The sequence below is a fragment of the Salvia splendens genome, chromosome 5 (assembly GCF_004379255.2).
Source record: "Salvia splendens isolate huo1 chromosome 5, SspV2, whole genome shotgun sequence".
In the NCBI taxonomy this organism is placed as follows: domain Eukaryota; kingdom Viridiplantae; phylum Streptophyta; class Magnoliopsida; order Lamiales; family Lamiaceae; genus Salvia; species Salvia splendens.
This window is the reverse complement of record NC_056036.1, coordinates 2,742,838-2,765,688: the sequence shown is the minus strand read 5'-3', so window position 1 is coordinate 2,765,688 and position 22,851 is coordinate 2,742,838. Positions and strand designations below refer to the sequence as shown.

General features: G+C 38.3%; 3 protein-coding genes across 3 annotated transcripts; 1 reads left to right on the top strand and 2 right to left on the bottom strand.

Annotated features, from left to right (window-relative positions):
• The first annotated feature begins 4,822 nt into the window (after window positions 1-4,822).
• Window positions 4,823-8,488, top strand: LOC121804500 (probable beta-D-xylosidase 7). Its single transcript, XM_042204064.1, has 5 exons — window positions 4,823-5,284; window positions 5,570-5,875; window positions 6,064-6,233; window positions 6,442-6,539; window positions 7,080-8,488. The coding sequence occupies exons 1-5, from the start codon at window positions 4,886-4,888 to the stop codon at window positions 8,417-8,419; spliced, it is 2,313 nt and encodes a 770-aa protein (XP_042059998.1). The 5' UTR covers window positions 4,823-4,885; the 3' UTR covers window positions 8,420-8,488.
• Window positions 8,422-11,694, bottom strand: LOC121804501 (2,3-bisphosphoglycerate-dependent phosphoglycerate mutase 1-like). Its single transcript, XM_042204065.1, has 8 exons — window positions 11,425-11,694; window positions 10,615-10,889; window positions 10,301-10,524; window positions 9,967-10,085; window positions 9,727-9,883; window positions 9,541-9,642; window positions 9,333-9,452; window positions 8,422-8,810 (listed from the first exon to the last, which is right to left on the bottom strand). Exons 2-8 carry the CDS (start codon window positions 10,886-10,888, stop codon window positions 8,763-8,765), a joined length of 1,044 nt encoding a protein of 347 aa, XP_042059999.1. The 5' UTR covers window position 10,889; window positions 11,425-11,694; the 3' UTR covers window positions 8,422-8,762.
• Window positions 11,695-20,235: 8,541 nt separating this feature from the next.
• LOC121802736 lies at window positions 20,236-20,628 on the bottom strand. Its single transcript, XM_042202429.1, has one exon. The coding sequence runs from the start codon at window positions 20,626-20,628 to the stop codon at window positions 20,236-20,238; it is 393 nt and encodes a 130-aa protein (XP_042058363.1).
• Window positions 20,629-22,851: the final 2,223 nt, after the last annotated feature.

Here is a 22,851-nt window from a genome sequence, read left to right as displayed (position 1 = left end):
AAATTTGTCGATTATGTTCTCTTCGGTTATTGAGGTTCTCCAAATTATTCAAGAAGATGATGTTAAACAGAGAGGTGAAGCATTTTCCATATTAAGTGTTATGCTTGCTTATGAATTTGCATTCATTTTGCACTTGATGATGACTATCTTGGGAATCACTAATCAGTTATCTTTAGCATTGCAAAGGAAAGATCAAGATATTGTGAATGCCATGGATTTAGTTAGGGTGGCAAAACAACATTTACAAGATATGCGGGATGAAGGATGAGAGTCTCTCTTGAGCGAAATATCTGCATTTTCCATGAAAAATGATATTGATATAATAAATATGGATGACAAATATGTGACTCCGGGACGACCTCAAAGGAAATGAGAAGTTTTGACAAATTTAAATTACTTCCAGTTTGAGCTTTTCAATAGCATTATCGATTGGCAACTTCAAGAGCTCATCAATCGCTTCAACAAGGTAAATACACATTTGCTTCTATGTGTGGCTTGTTTAAGCCCAAAGGATTCTTTTGCTGCTTTTGATAAGTCCAAATTGATAGAGCTTGCCCATTGTTATCCATCGGAGTTCACAGAGATTGAACTTCGGTTGCTTGGTAAACAACTTGAGACTTACATTCGTGATTTAAGTTCACATAAAGAGTTCTCAAGTCTCAAAAGTATCGGAGATCTTCTCAAAAGTTGGTTGCTACAAGAAAACATATTGTATATCCACTTGTTTATTTGCTCCTAATGTTGGCGTTGGTATTACCGGGTGCAACGGCATCAGTGGAGAGAATTTTTTCAGCTATGAAAATTGTGAAAACTCGCCTTCGCAATAAGATGGGAGATTCTTGGATGAATGATTGTTTGATTACCTACATTGAGAAAGACATATTTTGTAAGATTGATCGTGAAAGAATTTTGAATAGTTTTCAGGTTATGAGACCCCGTCGAGAACAGTTGTAACTGTTAGGTAACCTTAGTTAACAGTCGATAAACTTTTGTCCTTGTTATTATAATATATTATATTTTATTATATTTTTATATCTATTTATTTGTATATTAATATTTTTGCCCCTCCTACTATAATTTCCTGGATCCGTCCCTGGCAGGGACGGACCTAGGCATGGGCTAAGCCGCCGCTCCAGCGGGAGCTTAGCTGGTGTCGGACCCAATACTGACCATGGCAGCTCCGACGCTCTCTGCCTATGCCAACATGAAGAACCCAAAGGCCAAATGTGATTTTACGTTTTTATTACAGATAGAGTAGAAGAGGAGAGAGGGGAGAGGGAGAAGGGAATGATTTACTTCACAGTTGTAATGTGGGGACCACTTTAATTTCTTCTTCTCTAGTGTGTTAATCGGTTTTGGAAAAAAAATGCCCTATCGACTTAGGATGCTATTTAAAAAGATGCATTTTGACTAAAATCAATATTTTTTCTTCCCTTATTTTAATGAAATAACATTGTTTTAAATATAACAACATTGTTTTAAATATAACCAAAAGACAGACATTTGTACAAGGAGAAGACATGATAGGAAAGTTAAAATTTCATAATTTAATATTTTGATTTCAAATGTTGTGTTATTATTTGACTAAACTTTGTGAAATAAGTAGGAAATGTAAGATTTACGAAAATATCATTTTTATGAAGTATTATTAGTATATCATTTTTTAGAATTTTAGCCCCGGCTTATATAAATTTTTAGTCCCTTCCCTGGTCCCTGGTGGTGATGGAGAAGACGGTTGTGCCGCTGGCGTAGATTCTTGCGGCCATGTAGTAACGGCTCAGGGGCTGGTTGGCTTCTAGAAGCAAATCTAGGGTTTGGCCCGGGGAGAGCGATGCGTAATCGGTCCGCACGGGTTTCGTGTAGGCGCCGTCGGCGCCGACCACGGTGAAGTTGTGGTTGCCGATTTTGAAGAACATGAACAGTCCATCGCCGTGTTAACCAATTTGATTAGGTAAGTGCCGATGAGCGAATGCTTGGAGGTGGTAGTGCCGATGGAGGCGAGCAGATTCAGAGAAACGAACTGCTGCATTGTGCAGTTTCCTACAAACTAGAGAAGAAGCTAAGGATAGATTAACACACTCGATCTTTAATAATCTCGCAACCACTCATTATCCGCCAAAAATAACCTTTCAAGTCACACTAGTAATGAGACTCTTTCTGCAGTAAAAATAAAGTATCCACTAAACATTTGTTATAACCAATATCAAATTAAGAGTGATGTATGTATAAATTAATAGGCGTGAGGTAAATATAACCTATATTTAGAATTGACGAAAAAGTGGTAGGAGTACTTATTTAAACACTAAATAAAATTAGACCCACAAAATATCCCTCGATGTCTAAAATTGTGGAATACTCCTGGACATGAAGAATAAATATATTTGACTTGTGAAAGAAGATGATAATCAGTACTACTGAGGGTGTCCAGTATAAGGCGGACACTCCCAATAGCCCCGCTCCAGTTTTTATCCATAGCCCCAGTTTAGTTGTCCACACTATGGTGGACACTTGCAATAGCCCCAAATTTTATAATCAATTTTCATTTTAAAATATTTTTAGTTTCATTTAGGTATAATTAAAATAATCACAGTGTAAATAATTAGAAAACGAGGTAATTAGGGCCGAATATTCATTGTATTGAAAACGGGTAAAATTATACAACGAATAATTAAAATAAACTACAACTAAAAACTCCGCCACCGTCTACTCGGTGTCGGAGTCGGCTTCCTCGTCTTCTTCTTCTTCTTCTCATCCTCCTCTCTCGCTGCTGCCGGACGCGGTTTCCCCATGAGCATCATCAACCAACCCCAGTCGACTCTCAATCCGAGTAGTGAGCCTCTTGTAGACGTTCCTGACGTACGGGTCAGATTTCCCTGCGTATTTGCTGCATACGTCTTGCAGTTGTTCCATCAACTGCACGTCTATGGTATCTCTCAAAACCTCGTGGGGTTGCACCATGTGCTGTGGGATTGGGGCGAGCGGGGGATGTGAGATCCGGACGCGGCCGCCGATAGGCGGGAGGCACTTCTACCCCCTCTGGCGCTGCGGATATAGGCCTGTTGTCCCGGGGGCCGTCGTCGCCTAGTGTGAGTAGCGGTTGGCTCTTCGACTTGCTCGTCGGACTGCTCGAACTCGTGCGAGCCGCTTCCACTGCTGTATTCCCCGGCAAGGTTGTGCCTTGTACGCTTCTGCCCAGGAGCTGTGTCGACCTCTCGCGCCACGATAGACTTGAATTTCGGTCAATCCGCGAGGACAAGATACTCATCCCACAGGGTGAACTTCGTCCAGCCCTCCGTGTTGTATTGGCCCATCGACAGGTTCTTCACATCTGTTGCGCTTCGGCCACTCTCAGCGTGGCGAAGGTTGTTCTCGTATATGGACGCGAACCGCTTGGTAGCCCGCAGAATCCTACCCCACTTTTTTCGGAGCTGTTCTGGGTCGCGCTTCTCGGCGCAGTCGGGTTTGAATTCCTCGTATGCCATCACGATGCACCTCCAAATGCTCCCCTCGGCCTGATCGGTGCCCACCACGGGGTCCGAAGTGATAGCATCCCACGCCCTCGCCACGGCAATGCTCTCTTGTTTGGTGTATGGCTTACCCCGGTTGGACCCAGAACCAGAGCCACCGCTACCGCCAGCGCCACTGCCCTCGCCACCCGCAATGCCGGCACCGCTGCCCGAGCGTCCACCGACGTTTCCGGTGCCACGACTGCCGCCACCCGCGCCCCGACTGCCGCTACCCCCTCGGGTCGGAACGGGCGTTTCCACCCGTGCCGCCGGCGTATCTGGGATGCCGGAACTGAGCAGACCCATCATAGTATCAAATGCGTCTTGATCTGCTTCGGTGAACGGAGATTGACTGGATTGGAAAGGGGAACCCGGACGCGGCTGGTGAACCGCGTCCAGGTTGGGTCTGTAATCTCCAAATGCAGAGCGACCCAGATTCCGCTGTAAAGGTGGTGGGCGTTGGAGAAGACCTCCACGACTGAGATGGAGGAAGGGGTGGACTCGATGCCCACAGTGGGGGGAGATTGATTCCAACTCCAATGCTGGGACGGAGTCCTGCCAAAGCCCGACGGCTGAGAAGCATAGGCGCCAAATCCCGATGGCTGCGAAGGATAGCCCGACGGATGTGATGGATTGCTGTCATAGCCCGATTCCTAAGAGTCGGGTGATTCGTCGTCTCCTCGGTGCATTTTTAGAGAGTGCTTGTGTAGGTAGTGAATAGATGGATTTTGTGAAAATGGTGAAAAATAGGTGCTGGGGAGTGGTATTTATAGAGGTAAATAAAAAAAATCGAAAATGTCTTGGCCGCGGCGGATGTCCAACACTATGGTCGCCGCGCCTATAGGCGCGGCTAATTCCTCCCCGGCGCGTCCTCGCCCCAAGCCCGCCTATCCGTCGTCCGCCGTCGCCTCGCCCCCAATCCGCGTCCGACCCATGGGCGGACAACTTCCGCACTATAACCCGCCCGCCCACCGCCCCCACACGCGGCTATCGCCGCGTCCGCACCTGGATACTCTGATGTTGTAGGTAATTTTTGTCGTGAAATACATTCATTAACCATGCATTCCAAATAGACTTTATTAGACGGACTTTCCTATCATATAAACTATGACCAAAATATTAATAACGTAACCCAAATTAACTTTACGTTACCTCTCTATTATATAACATAGGTACAATATCATTAAAAGTCAATCGATTTTATTATCATCCCCATTAAATAAATACAAATACAAATCATTTATTATACAATCTATAGTCCTAGCACAATCACATTCCACTATTTATTCATTAATTGTAGAATCTATAGTCCTAGCACAATCACATTCCACCATTTAAATAGGACAAAATCACTCCACTCTCCATCAATTCTCTAAAAAATGAGAGCCCATAACCTCCCACTCTTCACCATTGTGATACTCCTCCACACAAATTCAGCACAATCCGACGCCACTCCCCCATTTTCATGTGATCCATCAAACCCCTCAACTAATTCGCTGCCCTTTTGCAACGCTAGTTTGGCCGTCGCCGCCCGGGCCAAGGATCTCGTCTCGCGCCTCACGCTCGATGAGAAAGTCCAGCAGCTCGTCAACAACGCCCCCTCCGTCCCCCGCCTCAACGTCTCTGCCTACGAGTGGTGGTCGGAGGCTCTGCACGGCGTTTCCCGCCACGGGAAGGGGATCACCTTCGGCGGCGCCATCAAGTCCGCCACCATGTTCCCCCAAATCATCCTCTCTGCCGCCTCCTTCGATTCCTCCCTCTGGTACCGCACTGCACAGGTACACTTTTTAAGAAATGTAAAAAGAAATTATAATTAAAATCCTACTTTTATATATTATTTTTATACTCCCTGCGTCCCTGATTTTAGTGAAATATGAGACTCACTTTTTTATATTGGTTTTATAATAAAATGTGAGTGAAGTGAGTTAGTGGAATGTGGGACCTACTTATCATTTATGGTAAAAATGAAGTGTGACAATTATTGAGGGACGGACTGAAATGAAAAAGAGTGACAATTAATCGGGACAGAGGGAGTAAGTAATAAAAATATGAGTGAAATGCAGGCGATTGGGAAAGAGAGCAGGGCGTTTTTCAACGGCGGGCAGGGGAAGGGGATGACGTTTTGGGCGCCGAATATAAACATCCTGAGGGACCCGAGGTGGGGGAGAGGGCAGGAGACGGCCGGGGAAGATCCGTTGGTGGCGGGAAAGTACGCGGTGGCGTACGTTAGAGGGCTGCAGGGGGATAGATTTGAAGGAGGGGAGATAATGAGAGAGGGAAGTCTGATGGCCTCGGCTTGCTGCAAGCACTACACTGCGCACGACTTGGACAATTGGAATGGCGTCGATCGCTACAGCTTCGACGCCAAAGTAAGTTAATCTCAATCTCGTATTTTATTTCATGGGCTGCCGAACATGTAAACTTAGCAAGGAGGTGGCATAAGCCTACTGCGTATTATTTTCGCAAAATAACGGCTGAATAGAAATGTCTCAAAAAAATTTATTCATATAGTATAGTGATTATCAAAATAAATTTTTGCGTCCACCTTTGATTGTAGGTGACGAAGCAGGATATGACAGATACGTTCCAACCACCCTTCAAGGCGTGCGTGGAGCAAGGCAAGGCTAGCGGCATAATGTGCGCGTATAATCGCGTCAATGGCATTCCTAGCTGCGCTGATCGAAATCTTTTAACTGCAACAGCTCGCCAACAATGGGGATTTGAAGGGTAAATTCTCTCTCGACCAACAGCAGTATGTACCACACCATTTTTCATAGGCGGACATAATGGAGTCGCGGTAGGGGCTTAAGCCCCTACCGAGCCTATTTTTTCAAAAGTTCTCTTTCATATATTCTTACAAAATTTACATAAATCATTATGCAAAATCATCTATCAATAATCTGAATCACCTAACAAAATATTAATCCTGGATAAGGTACATTGCATCGGATTGCGATGCCGTTGCTATAATTCATGATCCCCAAGGCTATGCCAAAGAACCAGAAGATGCAGTTGCAGCCGTGCTTAAAGCTGGTATACATCTTGTCTTTTTTCACCAATATATTTTTGTCTGTCTCATACTCCTGTTTTAGCTCCATGTGGTTAGCAATTTATTTTCTTGCCTGTGTATATATTCAACGTGAAAGTTTTGTATTATGTTAGTATAAGTATGTCCCTACATTATTCTATTAAATCGCATAGAATTACTATCCACAAATTTCATTTTATATTACTAGAAATTGGATTCTATGTTAAGTTACAGCCTATTTCATTGCATCTTCTTTTTCTTCTTCATAGTATTTGTTTATTGGTGATGCAACTTTAATTGCTTCATTTTGGTCCATTAAACTTGTTTTTACATGACTAGAGATTATTTGGTAGGAGTACTATTTTGTATTACATGCGTATGATATTATTTTTATAATTATTAGTACATTAAAAAAATTATTATTTGATAGTATAATCTCAACCAATTAAAAATTAAAGTGTGCATACAAATTGTTTTGTTTTGAATGGGAGTACATGTTAAGTAATAACAATAATAGTAACAGATTATTGACAAGAAATTCCCAGGTATGGATGTGAACTGTGGCAGCTATTTGTTAAAATACACAAAATCAGCTGTGGAAAGGAAGAAAGTATCAGAATCAGACATAGACAGAGCCCTTCTCAACCTCTTCTCCATCCGAATGAGGCTCGGCCACTTCGACGGCGATCCGAGAAAGCTCCAATACGGTGCCATCAACGCCACCTCCGTCTGCAGCAACGACCACCAAGACCTCGCCCTCGAGGCAGCACGCTCCAGCATCGTCCTCCTCAAAAACGAAGCCGCCCTCCTCCCTTTCTCCAAGACCTCCACCAAGTCCCTCGCCCTCATCGGCCCCAACGCCAACTCCTCTGCCATCTTCACCGGAAACTATGAAGGCTATCCGTGCAAAACCGTCTCAATCCTCCAAGCACTAGACAATCTCTACAACATTCCCACCAAATTTGTTCAGGGCTGTGAGTTTGCAAACTGCACCTCAGTTTCAACTGATGCAGCAGTGGCCATTGCGAAGGAGGCGGATCGTGTTGTCCTAGTCATGGGGCTGGATCAGTCGTTGGAGAGGGAGAAGCTCGATAGGGTCGAGCTCGGGCTGCCCGGGCATCAAGAGGATCTCATCACAGCTGTTGCAGAAGTTGCTGTGAAGCCAGTTGTGCTGGTGCTGCTGTGTGGAGGCCCTGTTGATGTCTCCTTCGCCAAGAAAAACCCCAAAATCGGGAGCATTCTGTGGGCCGGGTATCCAGGTGAGGCCGGAGGAGTTGCTGTGGCTCAGACTCTGTTTGGAGACAACAATCCAGGTGGGAAGCTACCGGTTACTTGGTATCCAAAAGAGTTCAGCAAGGTGGCGATGACGGATATGAGGATGAGGCCTGATCCATCTCAAGGCTATCCGGGGCGAACCTACAGATTCTACACTGGTCCGACAGTGTACGAATTCGGTTATGGACTCAGCTACACAAACTACACTTACAAGGTAATCTCAGTCAGCCGTGGCAGCCTCTTTCTGAACAGTTCCTCGGCCGTGAAGAAATCTGGTTCGATATCGGTGTCTGAACTGGGGAGCAAGGGCTGCGAGAGCATCAAGTTTTCAGCTCAAGTGAGAGTCACCAACCATGGTTCGATGGCTGGTAAGCATCCAGTGTTGTTGTTTGTTAGAAGCAACAACCCCGGAAGTGGTGGTACGAGGAGACAGTTGGTTGAGTTCAAGACTGTGGCATTGAGTCAGGGAGAGACTAAAGATATTGGATTCGATATCAGTCCATGTGAGAGTTTTAGCCATGCGGACGAAGATGGAGCCCTGGTTATCAATGAGGGCACCCTCTACATAGGCGTGGAGGGCGATGAACGCACTATTAATGTTGTAATCTAATGTAAGACATCAAACGTTTCATTTATTGGAGTTCCAATAACAATATACAAAAAAATAAGATCTAATACAGAAGTTCTGCAACAGTGCAACTATATGGTATAACACTCTTCAGAGTGCCCTTTTTATAAGTTTTTGTAGGTTCAGATACAACAGTCAATCGAGTAAATACGACACTAAAGCTGGTAGCGGAAAGAAACAGAGGGCTCGCAGGGATGATAGATCAGCATAACATCAAGCTGAGAGCACGGTTGCGACTGTGCTTCTTCCAGGATTCTGATTCCTTAACCAAGAAATTTATCGGGACGCATACACAGAAAACAATATACACAAAGTCATAGCTCCATCAGGATTGGAACTTTTCATCTAACTTCTGCCTGTATTGAGCCAAACTCTGCATTACAGTGCCAAACGGAAGAAGAGTGAACTTTTATCATTGATGCCCTCTTACAACTAATAAGTTTTAGAGAAAAAGCAAAAAAATGTGGAAACTTCCCACAAAATAAGGCAAGTTTAATTTTTGGGGCCCCCATTGATCATATGAGGTATTAGTACAACTTAGATAGCAACAAAATCATGTCTAGTTTGACATAGGATAAATGAAAGCACCCAAAGCTAGTAGGAGATATAAATGAAATGATTTTGATCCATTTTAATTTCAGTAGTAGGAAATCAAATGAGTAAATAGAGCTTTTCTGAGCCCAAAAGCAGAGTGATGAGCACTGATTTTCTTTTTTATTATTATTATCCTTCTTCAACTAAATCAGTACGTATTTTGTAAGTAATGCAGTTAGTAGGTTCATCTCAACAAAAAGAATCAATGTAATTGTGTAGAGAAAGTGACAACATTTCAACAATGAATTGCATGATCACAAACAAAGATCTCGTTAAGAATCACGGAGAAAAAGTCACATACCTTAGTATAAGCATAAACACTAGTTTCAGTTGGTGCCACGGGGCTACCCCTGCGAATAAATCTACCCTCTTTAAAAATGTAAAGCATCGGTATCCCAGTTGATAACTCCAAGCTGATGACCTGATAAGAGAAACATATAGTTTTTATAGTTGCACACGTAACATAAATTGGAACAAACTAAACCAAATTCCCTCGATCTCATTCCCACCTCTTGAGAAGTCAGCTTGTCCAGATACATGATAATGGACCTGAGTGAGTTTCCATGGGCCGCGATCATCACGTTCTTCCCAGACAAAAGCTGAGGTTGAATCTGTTCAACCAAATAGTTATTATTACAGCACCTTAAATAAGCATTAGATGAGTATATGCAGAGATTTTGAAAAAGTTTTCATACAAATTCAGTGAAGTATGCAACAGCTCTCTCAGCACACATTTCCAGACTCTCGCCGTTTGGAGGAGGTGTGTCGTAACTGCGTCGCCACACATGGACTTGTTCACTCCCATATCTATCAGCCGTTTCTTGCTTATTCAGGCCCTGTAGTTCTCCATACCTACATATAGAGTAACTCACGGGTCAAGTGTCATGTAATGCAACCAACACAACGGCAGCATTAAAGTTGGACAAGTGACTTACATTCTTTCGTTTAGCTGCCAAGCAGTTACAACTGGGATGCATTGTTTCTTAGTATCTTCGCTAAAGATCTGACTCCATGCTCTCGCTTGCTCATTTTCATCGTGCAAAATAATTGGGACCTGCGTATAAAACCGTGTTTGTAGTCAAGATCTTCGTATATTAAGATGCACCAAAGCCTGAAAGGTTTGCTTAACTCATGCACAAACGAACCACAAAATACCCTCTCCTCTCCTAACAAAGAAGATTTTTTTTCTGTAGAATTATCAACTGCGATTAAGATTAATAGATGTACTCTATTTGTTGAAGAAAGGACTCAAATTAATTGAACGAATACCTTCTTGCGACGATGTTCGGTCATTGCAAGCATTGCAGTCATCTGTGCACGAATTAACGAAGAAGTATAGATCATGTCGACTGGTATGTTGCTGATTCTTTTACCAGCTTCTACAGCTTCTTCCACTCCCTTCTTGGTGAGTGGCACATCAACACAACCGGTGAACAGGTTCTTCTCATTCCACATAGACTCACCATGCCTGATAAGAATCAGTGCAGCTTCACCTGAACAACAAAATATTAGAAATAATATCACGAAGAACAATAAAGGTTTTCATATTTCCCATTGGTGAGCCAACTTGAAGAATGCATTACTTGATTTCTTCTTGGAGTCGCTTGGGGTGCCACTTGATGGGGACAAAACCGGGTCAGGGACCGCTGTGGAGTGTGAGGCCGACGCCTGAGTCACAGCGACTTGTCTCCTCCTAGAGCAATAAGTTTCTCTTCTTGTCAGAGTAATATCTAGCTTGACGCCTTTTGAAATTGACCTAAATGAAGCGATTCCATTATCTTGATCGAGGCAAGAGTTACTAAAGTAACCGCGTGACTGAAGAGTCACAACTGCTTGGTGAAATGCTGTGGAGGCCATTCTGGATGGAACAAAACGTAACGAGCTCAGACGATGTTTACTGAATTAAAACGATCATACTATACTACATGACAAGTATCATCTGGTGAAAGTAAACACATAAATTTCTCGCATTTCACCAAAATGAGTTCCTGCAAATCATGATCTTCTTAATAGAAACATAACCAATCCAGTCAACTATCCAACAAACTTAAGAGAGTTTTCAGTATCTCAAACAAGTCAAAATTGAAACTGAACATCACTAAATCAGCAATCACAACCTAATCATAATTGATGATTATCAAAAATAAGAAATCAAATGAAAAAACATCACAACCTAACTATACCAACAACTAAAAACTAGATCCACCAACAGATTCTTGTATCTAAACTCCTAAAACTGGAACTAAAAATTGACCAAATATAAATATCAGAAACAAAATAAAAGAACAGAATGAAATCGAAAGCGTAACCTTAAAAGACAGGGGACAACAAAAATCAAGAGAACAATCGGGCAAAATGCAAGAAAAGATCAGAGAAACAGAGAAAGATCTTACCTTTATATGTCAAGAATCAAAAGGGGTGTTCGATGAAACCGAGGAAATAGTGAATTTCAAGAAAGTTGACGGCGGAAAAATGGCGGTTGCATGCGAATTGAGGAAATGACTGAAAGACGAAGAACTGTTGATGTGAGTTGTAATTGAACGTACAAATTGAAGGGTTGGTGGTGAGGGAAGGAAGGGGCAAATTCAACAATTGGGAAAAATGGCCTCTCTCTTATTTGTATTTGTAAGAAGCTGGCGATTTGGTGCGGCAAATGGACACAAAAAAAGGGGCGTGTGGCGTCTGATTTTGACTGTAACTATTTGTTGGGTGTGTTTTTGTGTGAAAAAATTATTTGAGTATTATGGCAGAATAAAATTCCCAATTAAACGACAACATTAAAGTAATTTATCTTTAAAGAATTATCAGTTAAATTACAAACATATTGACTGCTACATATTGAGACAAAGAATAAGTGCTTCGAATATGCTATTAGTTCGGTAATAGATTCCGACACCGTCGTTTGGTAAGTAAAATTATTTGCAAAGATTTTCTAACATTTGACAACCTTTAAAATAGAAAAATGTACTTCAAATAAGGGTAATGATTTTAAGATATACTAATGTCTTTGCTATAATAGAATTTAATATGTAATTCTACATTATTTATATTTAGTTTGAAGTTGACCATATTTTGTGTGTGGTATTTCTTACTCTACAGCTATTTCAGGTTAATTATAAAACAAGATTTGGTTTTTTTTATTAGAAAAATAAATTTAGACTTCAAAATATAACTTTATACTATTTGACAAATGTTTTGATTGTGTTATAAAATGATGGTTGAGGAAGGAGCCAACCAATGTTTGAATATAATGACTGTGATTATTATTAGTTTGTCAATATCGAAGAGGGAGGCAGAATTATAAATAAGAATTATGGAGATAGATATACTTTTAGAAGTGGATATCTAATTATATTCGATTTGTATAATTTTAGAGACTGATTATAATTTTAATTGATTTATAAAATACTAGTACTACTTTCATAAAAAAGAAATGGACAAAGTTATAAGTAACGCTTGTTTTAATATGCAATCAGTAAATTAAGATAGAAGTAGAAATGTGTGCTGAAAGTAGTGTTAGTAAATTGTGAAGTAGATATTATTATAATATATGGTACTATGTTTCAAAATGTTTTTTTATAATTTTTCATATTTAAAATTAGTCTAATTTTAGTGGACGAGGTAAAATGGTAATATATTTTTTGTGGACGGAGGTAGTATAAAATATAAATATAATTATGAAAATTATGAATTATGAATAGGGTTAGAAAGCTATTTAAGATATAGAAATATCATTTTTATAACAGGACTTAGTTAGTAATTCTATATTATTTTATATTTTGTTAATTCTGAATTTACCACATTTTGTGTATAATATTTCTTACCCTATGCATATTTAGATTAAAATTTATAGTATAATTTTTTATTTGTAATTGGAATAAAGATAGTAGTATACTATAATTTTCATCAGTTCAATAAATCTTGTATATATTTCATTGTTGTTGTTAATTAATTTATAAAATATAAACATAATTATGAAAGGTAGAAATAGGTCTAGAGATTAATCTCCATACTTCAATTTTAAAATAAATACTGTACAAAGCTGGCTACCTAACAAAATGCATGCATCTATTTTTCGGAAAAAATAAAAGCTATCTACCTAACAAAATTCTTGGTTTAGAAGATCTCCTAGACACACCACCTAACTCTATTGAAGGTGGTTTTAGGTTACAATGTGATTATACAAATTCCATCCATAATTCCAAGTTTCCAACTGCCCACTTACGCAATATATTTTACTAACACAGCTGGTTGTCTTAGACTTGGACTAGATCCCAACTTCTAATAATTTTTTCATGTTCTACACGTGCAAAATAACCAAACTTGGAGTATTTATTTAGCTCATATTCAACCAATGAATTGTAATTTCTGATTAGTAGGTATAACTTATTGCTTGTACATACTATTAGAGTGTTAGTCATTGAACTATTACACAACTTTTGAGTTTAGATTTATTTATTTATGAAAAATGATTTCCCCAATTAATTTTGTACTTTCCCAAAATATTTTATGTGTAGAAAGAAACAAGATACTATGATTATTATGAATTGTGTTTTAATATGGAGATGACAACATTTTTTAACGTAAATGTTGTTATAATTTCCTTTGTGGTCTCTATTTTTTAAAAATTGGCATGAACTTTGATATAATCAATGAAAGGAGAGAAAGGTTTAATATGGGGATTAACTTGTCATGCACAATATTTGGAATGGAGGTAGGGTTTCATGATAAACTCGATGTGTACATAATGTGAGATTCCAAAAATAATATATGAAAAAGTAAAACATGTAAGTTATATTTATGTCCCATTCCATTAAATCTAAACTTAAATAATGTTTCATTTGCTGACGTTGTATAAATATTTTTTTATGTTCTTTATTCTATATAGAAGTGTATAACTAAACAAAGAACCACTATTCTCTCATAATTAAATTGAGGTTTTTTTAATAATTATTTATATTATAAAAGTAATTAATGAATTGTCGAAATAAATGTCAAACATGAAGAAATAATAGACAATAGTTGTACATAGGTCTAACCCACCGGCTCAATCCACCAGGTCAGCCCATCGGGTTGCAGGCTAATCAGGTTATACTTTTAGAAGATTGGAGATTTCCAACCTTAGCCCTCTAAATTTAACATTCATGTGAGTGTGTGTGCATAATTTCTATAAATTCAATTTTCTATAATTTTTACCGAACAAAGGATTTGGAATTGAATTATAGCCAGTGACTCACTCTGTCAAGCGTAACTATTCTCAAGTTCATAGGTGGAAGGGTATAATAACATATGCTTCAATGGATGTTCTAACAATACCCTTAAACCCAGATATTGTTTTCGCCAGCATTCTGAACATTCTCTCACTCTGGAATTTTGGCTTCCTACCTGCGCATGAGCCTAAGGGAGTTCGCTTATCGACATAATGCTCACGATTCTCTATTTCAGTTGCCTGATTTACACTGTTGCTCTCGATTTGGCAAAAGCGAAATACATAGAAATGAATGGTTAACTTTGATCAAGTGCAAATTTATTGATTTTTTAACTGAATAATAGGTATTTTGGTGAATAGCTTAAAGTTAGGATGTAGTAAGAAGTGGTGAATATAGATTTGACATTTTTCTTGTTTTTTGGAAAACTTTTACTCCTACTTATCATTAAGTTGGAGTGTAGAATATTTACTCCGAAAAAGCTAAGCGTCCATCGGTTGTTATTTTTCAATTATTTAATTAGTTACATACCCCTATGTACTTATATTGGAATTTATTTACCAATTTCAAGCCATTGAGCTTGATAATTGCATTTTCTTGACACTAATAATTTTGGAGCTTTATCAAATATTTTTGGGTATAGCTACTTCAATTTTATTTTTAACAATCAATTTAATTAAAATTTTTATTGATAAAATCAAAATTCTATAATGGAATCCTAAAACTACAATTAATTATAAGTGATAAAAATTGCATGAATTGAAGGTTAAAAAATGAAAAAAATAAAAAAAGGAATATTTATAGTAATATTTGGGAGTGGAGAAATTTTAAAACGGACAAAACGACACTGACTCGCAAGTAGGGGTGGCAAATCATCCGGTTTGGGTCGTTATCAGGTTGACTCGATAACAACCCAATCCAATATGGCTATACTAGAACCCGGCATGTCAAGGAAATTGTCGACCCGATCGCGAATGTGATCTGCTACCCTCAAACTCGAATATGACTCGTACCTAACACAAATCTGACAATGATACGATATAATATGAGTTGACACGATCCGATAACGACTCAAACCTGTTATTACTCCCTTCGTCCGCCATTAGGAGTTCCATTTATGGGCGGCATGAGTTTTAAGAAATGTTAAAAAAAATGGGTGGAAAAAAGTTAGTGGAATAGGGGTCCCACTTATATATCTATATAAGTGGAATGTGAGACCCTATTACCATTTATGGTAAAAGTAAACCGAGACTCTTATTCGCGGACGGACTAAAATGAAAAAACGGGACTCCTATTCACGGACATAGGGAGTACATGATTAAAACATGATATTACAATTTTTAAAATAAAATCTGTTTTACACGATTTAAACCAGAGTTACAAGAAATAAAAAAGCATAATTTGTTTAAAAATAATAAAATTAATAATATTATGGGTTATCTATATCCAACCCGCATTCAAACCGAACCTAACCAAAAATTATCGGGTTCTTAACGGATCAACTTGATAAGGACCCAAACCCAAAAAAATTTGACTCGAACTCATTAATTTCGTGTGGATTCCTGTCAAATTATTGTATCGTGTAAAAAATTGTCAGGCCTATTTGTAGAGGCGTCACCACACACCACGAGAGTGCAATGTGACGGGGGGCGCGTGTCCCGCCAAATGGGACTCCTCCCCTCAGCTTGGTTGGCCATCTGGGACGGGTCACCTGCAACGATGACCCTTAACTATCCCATCCCGATGGGAAGGATTCGGGCTGGTTATGGACAGTGTTGTAATTCCTCTAAATATGATGATGCAAATAAAGAATTTTAATTGTTATACATGCTCTTTCAATGCACGAACAGTGACCAGTTTGATTGAATGAATGCATGATTAGATTTTTAAAAAATAAGTGAACACATAAAAAAATCATTTTTGTTGGTCCACCTTCATTTCATATACTTTAAGAATTTAAGTTAATTGTTAATTGATCTTAAATTTCTGATCTTGTGCTAAATAAATTTTAAAATTAACTTAATATTTTTTTTTGTGAATTACAATTGAAAAAATAGATAATAATTTATTTAGGACAATTATGTACTACATTTATTAATAAACAAATCTAGATATGGCTGAATCTGGGAGAAAAAATTCCCTAGTCTAGGTATACCACATGACAATATGACGTGGTATGCCCCACCAATATTACGTTGCCAAATGGAAATACACATGGCATCTACTTCCAGCTAGAAGCATAAACAATTTGGAAAGAAAAATGCATTTTCATTTATTAAGGAAACTATCCCTAATGATAAGCATTTTCTTTTAATGTGTATACTAAAAAAATGAATGATATTATCGTATCGCACCAACAATTTATTAGTTTAGACTGCTTTTCTTTTATATTGATATATATACATAAATTCAATTTATTTATTTAATGGATTTTTTTTTATTTGATGTATGCATAATTTAAAATTTGTTAGCATTGCACACAATAGATTTATTGTTTTAAATAATGATAATGTGTATGTTAAAATATTAATTAAGATATATATATATATATATATAATGATATGATAATGTGTTATGTTAAAATATTAATTAAGATTGCTAATAATATAAGATGATATGATGGATTTTATACAATAGACAAAATATTTAGTATAAAATTCAATATGAAATTTAAGAAAATAAAATACTACTTGTACTATTAATTACGGTATTCAAATTAAGGATTACAATCTTATTTCATACAATTAAAATGAGATTATTGTTTAACATCAACTATGAAATTAAGAAGATAAAACTCTAGTAGACATAATTATGTAGTCTATTATAATTACTTAACAATAAAAAAAATACTATAAAATAACGAAGAGAAGACTAAAATATATATATAAAGAAATAATCTATTAATTATAAACATAGCCAAAAACATATTTACTTGACTAAAAGTAAAAAAGATGGAGCTTGTGTATATACATTGTGTGTATATATGATTATATATACTCAGGGTAGTGATCAAGATATAACTAATCTTAAGTGTATAACTAGAGAACAAATCTCAGCCACACAAATAAATGGAACAAGTATTATTTATTTTAATAATACAAAATAGACCAAGGGCATTTTCGGAAATTACTTTATGAAATTCATAAGCTGGAATTGAGAAATTCATCCAATTTCACCGGATCTTCTTCCTCCTCTATCTGCGCCACCGCCACCTCCGCCACCGTAGTCTCCGATTTTGGTGGTGCACGCACTGCTCCGAAGATCCGTCCGGAAATTTCTCCCGCGTGATCGGCGACTACGGATCTGGAAATGTCGAATGCGCCGACGCCGTCATGGCGGCGATTCCATTTCAGTTTACTCATTGCTATTGTTATGTGTGACATGTTTTCTGAAGCCATGGTTAGAGGTTGAGAGTTGAAACTTCTTCAGCAAATAGCAGAATGAAATTTCTTATTTTTGTATTATGCATTTGATTGTTAGTCTTTCGGCTTCAGGATGAAGTGGATACATGCCTTACTATGTTGTATCAGTAAAGTTGAAGGAAAGCTCTTACTACATAGCCTGAATATCTGTTTAGGAAATCGACCCAAAATTTATTAGTTTATACATATTATTCTAATATACATAAGGGTTGAATGGTAGGGCTGAAAGTTCCTGAAAGGGCATTGTTCACCACCACTTTCCCCTGATTGGTAGCTATGATTTTACTTCACTCTTGTTTACAAAACACATCACTCTTATTCTGATTTTACTTCACTCTTGTTTACAAAACACATCACTCTTATTATGATTTTACTTCACTCTTGTTCAGAAAACACTTCACTCTTGTTCACAAAACACATCACTCTTATTCTGATTTTACTTCACTCTTGTTCACAAAACACTTCACTCTTGTTCAGAAAACACTTCACTCTTGTTCACAAAACGCATCACTCTTATTCTGATTTTACTTCACTCTTGTTCACAAAACACATCACTCTTATTCTGATTTTACTTCACTCTTGTTCACAAAACACTTCACTCTTGTTCAGAAAACACTTCACTCTTGTTCACAAAACACATCACTCTTATTCTGATTTTACTTCACTCTTGTTCACAAAACACATCACTCTTATTCTGATTTTACTTCACTCTTGTTCACAAAACACTTCACTCTTGTTCAGAAAACACTTCACTCTTGTTCACAAAACACATCACTCTTATTCTGATTTTACTCCACTCTTGTTTACAAAACACATCACTCTTATTCTGATTTTACTTCACTCTTGTTCACAAAACACATCACTCTTATTCTGATTTTACTTCACTCTTGTTCACAAAACACTTCACTCTTGTTCAGAAAACACTTCACTCTTGTTTACAAAACACATCACTCTTATTCTGATTTTACTTCACTCTTATTCTGATTTTACTTCACTCTTGTTTACAAAACACAACACTCTTATTGTTAAGTTACTTCACTCTTGTTTACAAAACACGTCACTCTTATTGTGATTTTACTTCACTCTTGTTTACAAAACACATCACTCTTATTCTGATTTTACTTCACTCTTGTTTACAAAACACATCACTATTATTCTGATTTTACTTCACTCTTGTTTACAAATTACATCACTCTTATTCTTATTTTACTTCACTCTTGTTTACAAAACACAAAGAACAACACATAAATATGAAGTGATCTAATTCCAAACTCAAGCACCATCAAGATTCAAGAAATCAAATTCTCATAATAGTAGTGATAAAAAATATATGCCAGTGCAGCAAACACAAAATTGAAGCAAATTAAGTGCATTATTTAGCAACAATTATCCAAAACTGAAACTCTAATCAACAAAAATCAATGATTTATGTGAGCATGGAAGTAGAATATGACAGCAGCAGCAGTGGCAATGGCTGTGACCATCCACCTCCTTCCACCGCCGATCTCCCTAATCACCATCTCCTTCTCATCAAAGCACATCTGCATTTCCTACTCCGCCAAATCTTCCGATTCTACTTCTCCACAATCCTTTCCAAAACCTGGATTCGCTCATCTCTAGCATCCAATTCCACCATCAGCGACGCATTTTTCCTCCAATTCAGCGTCCGATTCCTGCAGAACGTGACGACGGCGACGCCAACATTGACGAGAAGGTTGAATCGCGCGAATTTTGCAGAAGAGATAAGAAAAGGTTGAATCGCACAATGAGGTTGAATCTCCTGCCGCCGCTGCGACAACGGCAGGTACAAGGCGGTGATGAGGATGGAGAAGAGAAGAAGAGGAGATGAATTCTAATTTGCCGACGTATCCTATTTTTGGATATGCAATGACCATTATACCCCTGCCTTGTTATTGTAGAGTAAATTTGTGATTGAGGGAACTAATTTCTCCTTAAATTCAAAAATTAATACTAGCCCTTGATTTTTTTGATCTTGTGGCTATTATTTGTTCTCTAGTTATATGTTTAAGAGGTGTTTGTCATAGATCATGACCCTATATACTCATATGAGAATTGTAAAAGTTTCCTTAAAACATCATATTATACCATTATAAGCATTTGGCCATGTATGCTATATATTTCCATTTGGCAAAATAATATTGGTGGGGCATACCACATCACATTGACATGTGGTATACCTAGACTAGGGAATTTTTTCTCCTGAATCTGGAACGGTAGTAGCTTTTGTTTGGATTAGTATTCATAATGGGCTGTTGATTGGGCCGCCTTGATTTGGGTCCAAAAATAATATCGTATTTTCCTAATTAATAAATTTGTTAGTTCGATGACAATACTACAATAATTTATTTAAAACTATAATCACACTTGATTACACAACCATTATTCTTCCCTAGCATGCCATTAAAAAAATCCAAAAATAAGTTTGAAAATGGAGCTTAGCTAGTAATTAAAAAAGCAAAACAATTATTTACTACACATATCATTAAAGGTTTTATCCATCATTTATTGATGGATACAAATGAAAACTCAAAAACAAAACACAACACAACTCTAGCTAGGAGGGGACATAACTTGGGAAGGGATGAGCGCCATTGAAACTAGGAAGAGGGACGCTAGCAGAGCCCGAGAGGAGCGGAGGCGCGGCCGTGTGCGCGCAATGAACATGGACATCAAAGTCGCATTCCGAGCAGCAGTAGCAGAAGCCGCTCCCAACGAGGTTGCAAGAGTTGCAGAAGAATTGGGTGGAAGGGTAGGTGGGATATGACATCAAGGTGAGGGGGTGGTGGGGGTGGGCAGGGTGCGTGAGGGACCGGCTTGCGCGGAAGCAGTGTTCGTGCAAGAAGTAGTTGCACTTCCAGCAGGCGTAGACGTTGCCAGAGCCCGAGGATCTGCAACCGGAGCAGTGGAAGACCAGGCCGTGGATGTGGCTGAAATGCTTCGATTCCATTCCTTTGCTTGGTAAATGTGTTTTGATAATGGTGGTGAGGTTGTTGTATATATTAATCAGTTTGTCAAACATGTTGAGTTTTAGTATGTTAAATGCTGGTTGTGAGATTCTTGACAGCTAGGGTGGGGAGTTGAATTTGTCAAATCTTTAATCATTGACTTTGTGGTTTGTGTTATTTGTTTATCAAATGCCTATCTTCTTATTTTAATGCTCCTTGTAAAGTTGATTGTACAACGGATGTCTCATACTTCCTCTATCTTCAGGAAGATGACCTCTTCTTTAGCCGACACGGGATATTATGTAATTATATTTTGTGTGTTAAAAAGAAAAAATAAAACAACAGAAAAAAGTAAAAATAAATGTGTTTTCAATTTTATTTGTTAATCATCTTAACTGGGACAACTAAAAAAAAGTGAGTCATTTCAATAGGACAGGGAATAATTGACTTTAAATGAACTAAAATACTTCTCAAATACATTCACTTAAAAATATAAACTTTTAAAGAGGCATGAGTTCATGCAACAAGTAAAAAAATAACTTTGACCGACAAAAGTCAAAATATCTTAATAGACCATATTCGTCTTTAAAAATAAAAAACTATTTCCATTTTGATCCGTCCTTTCAAAATAGAATTTTCTAAACTTTCAAATTTTGAAAGTTAACTCCATAATCCACTAATATTAATTCATCTATTTTTTAATTCTCTTTCACTTTACTAATTATGTATTAAAATTCATGCAATTTCAAATATTTTAATTTTTAAAGATGAGGTAGCGTTGATTTATGGTTGGCCATTTCGCGGCGTCGCGCCGGCCGACGTCAATCTTCCTCTATTTAAACTTTTTAAATCTATTTTGAGATAGTTATGATTGGGGAGTTTGTTGGTTTTGGACCGAATGGAAATATACGGGCCAGTCCGTTTGGACCGAATGCGGTTCTTGGGCCAGGCTCCGCCAATGGGCTTTTTATTACTACAATTTTTCGTACATCATTAGCAGTACTACTACAAATTAAAGCATAACCTCGCTTATTTATTTGATTAATGGTTCACGAACATATACATTATACCACCTCTTTCACATTGTATTTAATTATAGTACAGCTCCATAAAATAAGTTTGAATTAGCCAATTTCCTTTTTAACTAACCTCTCAATTCTCATCTCAAGTGTCTTACTTTTTTTTAAAGTTATCCTATTTTTGTTGTCCAGTTATATATATATATAGGAATAGTCACTAACTTAGTTTCAAATCATCCTATTCTAAGCGTTTATTTCCATTCTAGGAAATAATAAGGAGTTTTATTATTTAAACATCACTACTATTCAACCACCATAATTTCTATGTCTCTACTTAGAGAAGATCCACCAATGTTCCCATAACTTCCTTTTATTTCAGACGATCTATCAACATCATCTATACATAAATTATGTATAAAATACAAAACTAATTTGACTGTATTACCAATATTTAATAAATAAAATTATTGAGTACATTTATATTTTGTCTATACACATAATGTTTTATTGAGGCGAAGGCGATATCTAATTGTCTACACATATAAGAGCATCCACAATAGCACCTAGCACACCGCTTAACCGAGCACCGGCGCTAGGCGGTGCGCTAGGCGATCTATTGCAACCGCCTAGCGGTTTCCGGATTAAAAAACCGTCTAGCGCTCGGCGGTTCTATGGCACTAGGCGGTGCGTTGGGTGATCCGCTCGGTGCTATTGCAGCGTCCGGATCGCCTAGCGCGATTTTTTTTTCGAAACACTATATATACGCGTCTTGCACGTCATTTTCATTCTTACCACTTGTTTTAACGAGAACTCTCTCTATTTAAATTTCTGTACAAGATCAACAACGGTAAATGGATCTCAACAACAAGCCTACTTCAGGGAGTAGCGGTCTCAAGCTCAAACTCCCCCGGTTCCCGTGGGAAGTGGATGGAGTCAGATGCCACCATACTACAACATGTACCAGTGGCAGCAGATGATATCCGGGATGCCAACCGGGGGGAGTCCGCCGGGGGGTTTCAGGCGATGCCGGGGGGCACCCGGGATGCAGATGATGCCCGGGGGGGTACAGGCGACGCAGGGGACGCCTGGGGGGGTAGCGGCGAAGGGGGGATCCCCGGCGACACAGGGGACGCCAGATGACGTCTATCGCCCCAGTTTCGATTGGTTCGTCGCACACATCGACCCCAACGGAGGCGCAGCCATTGC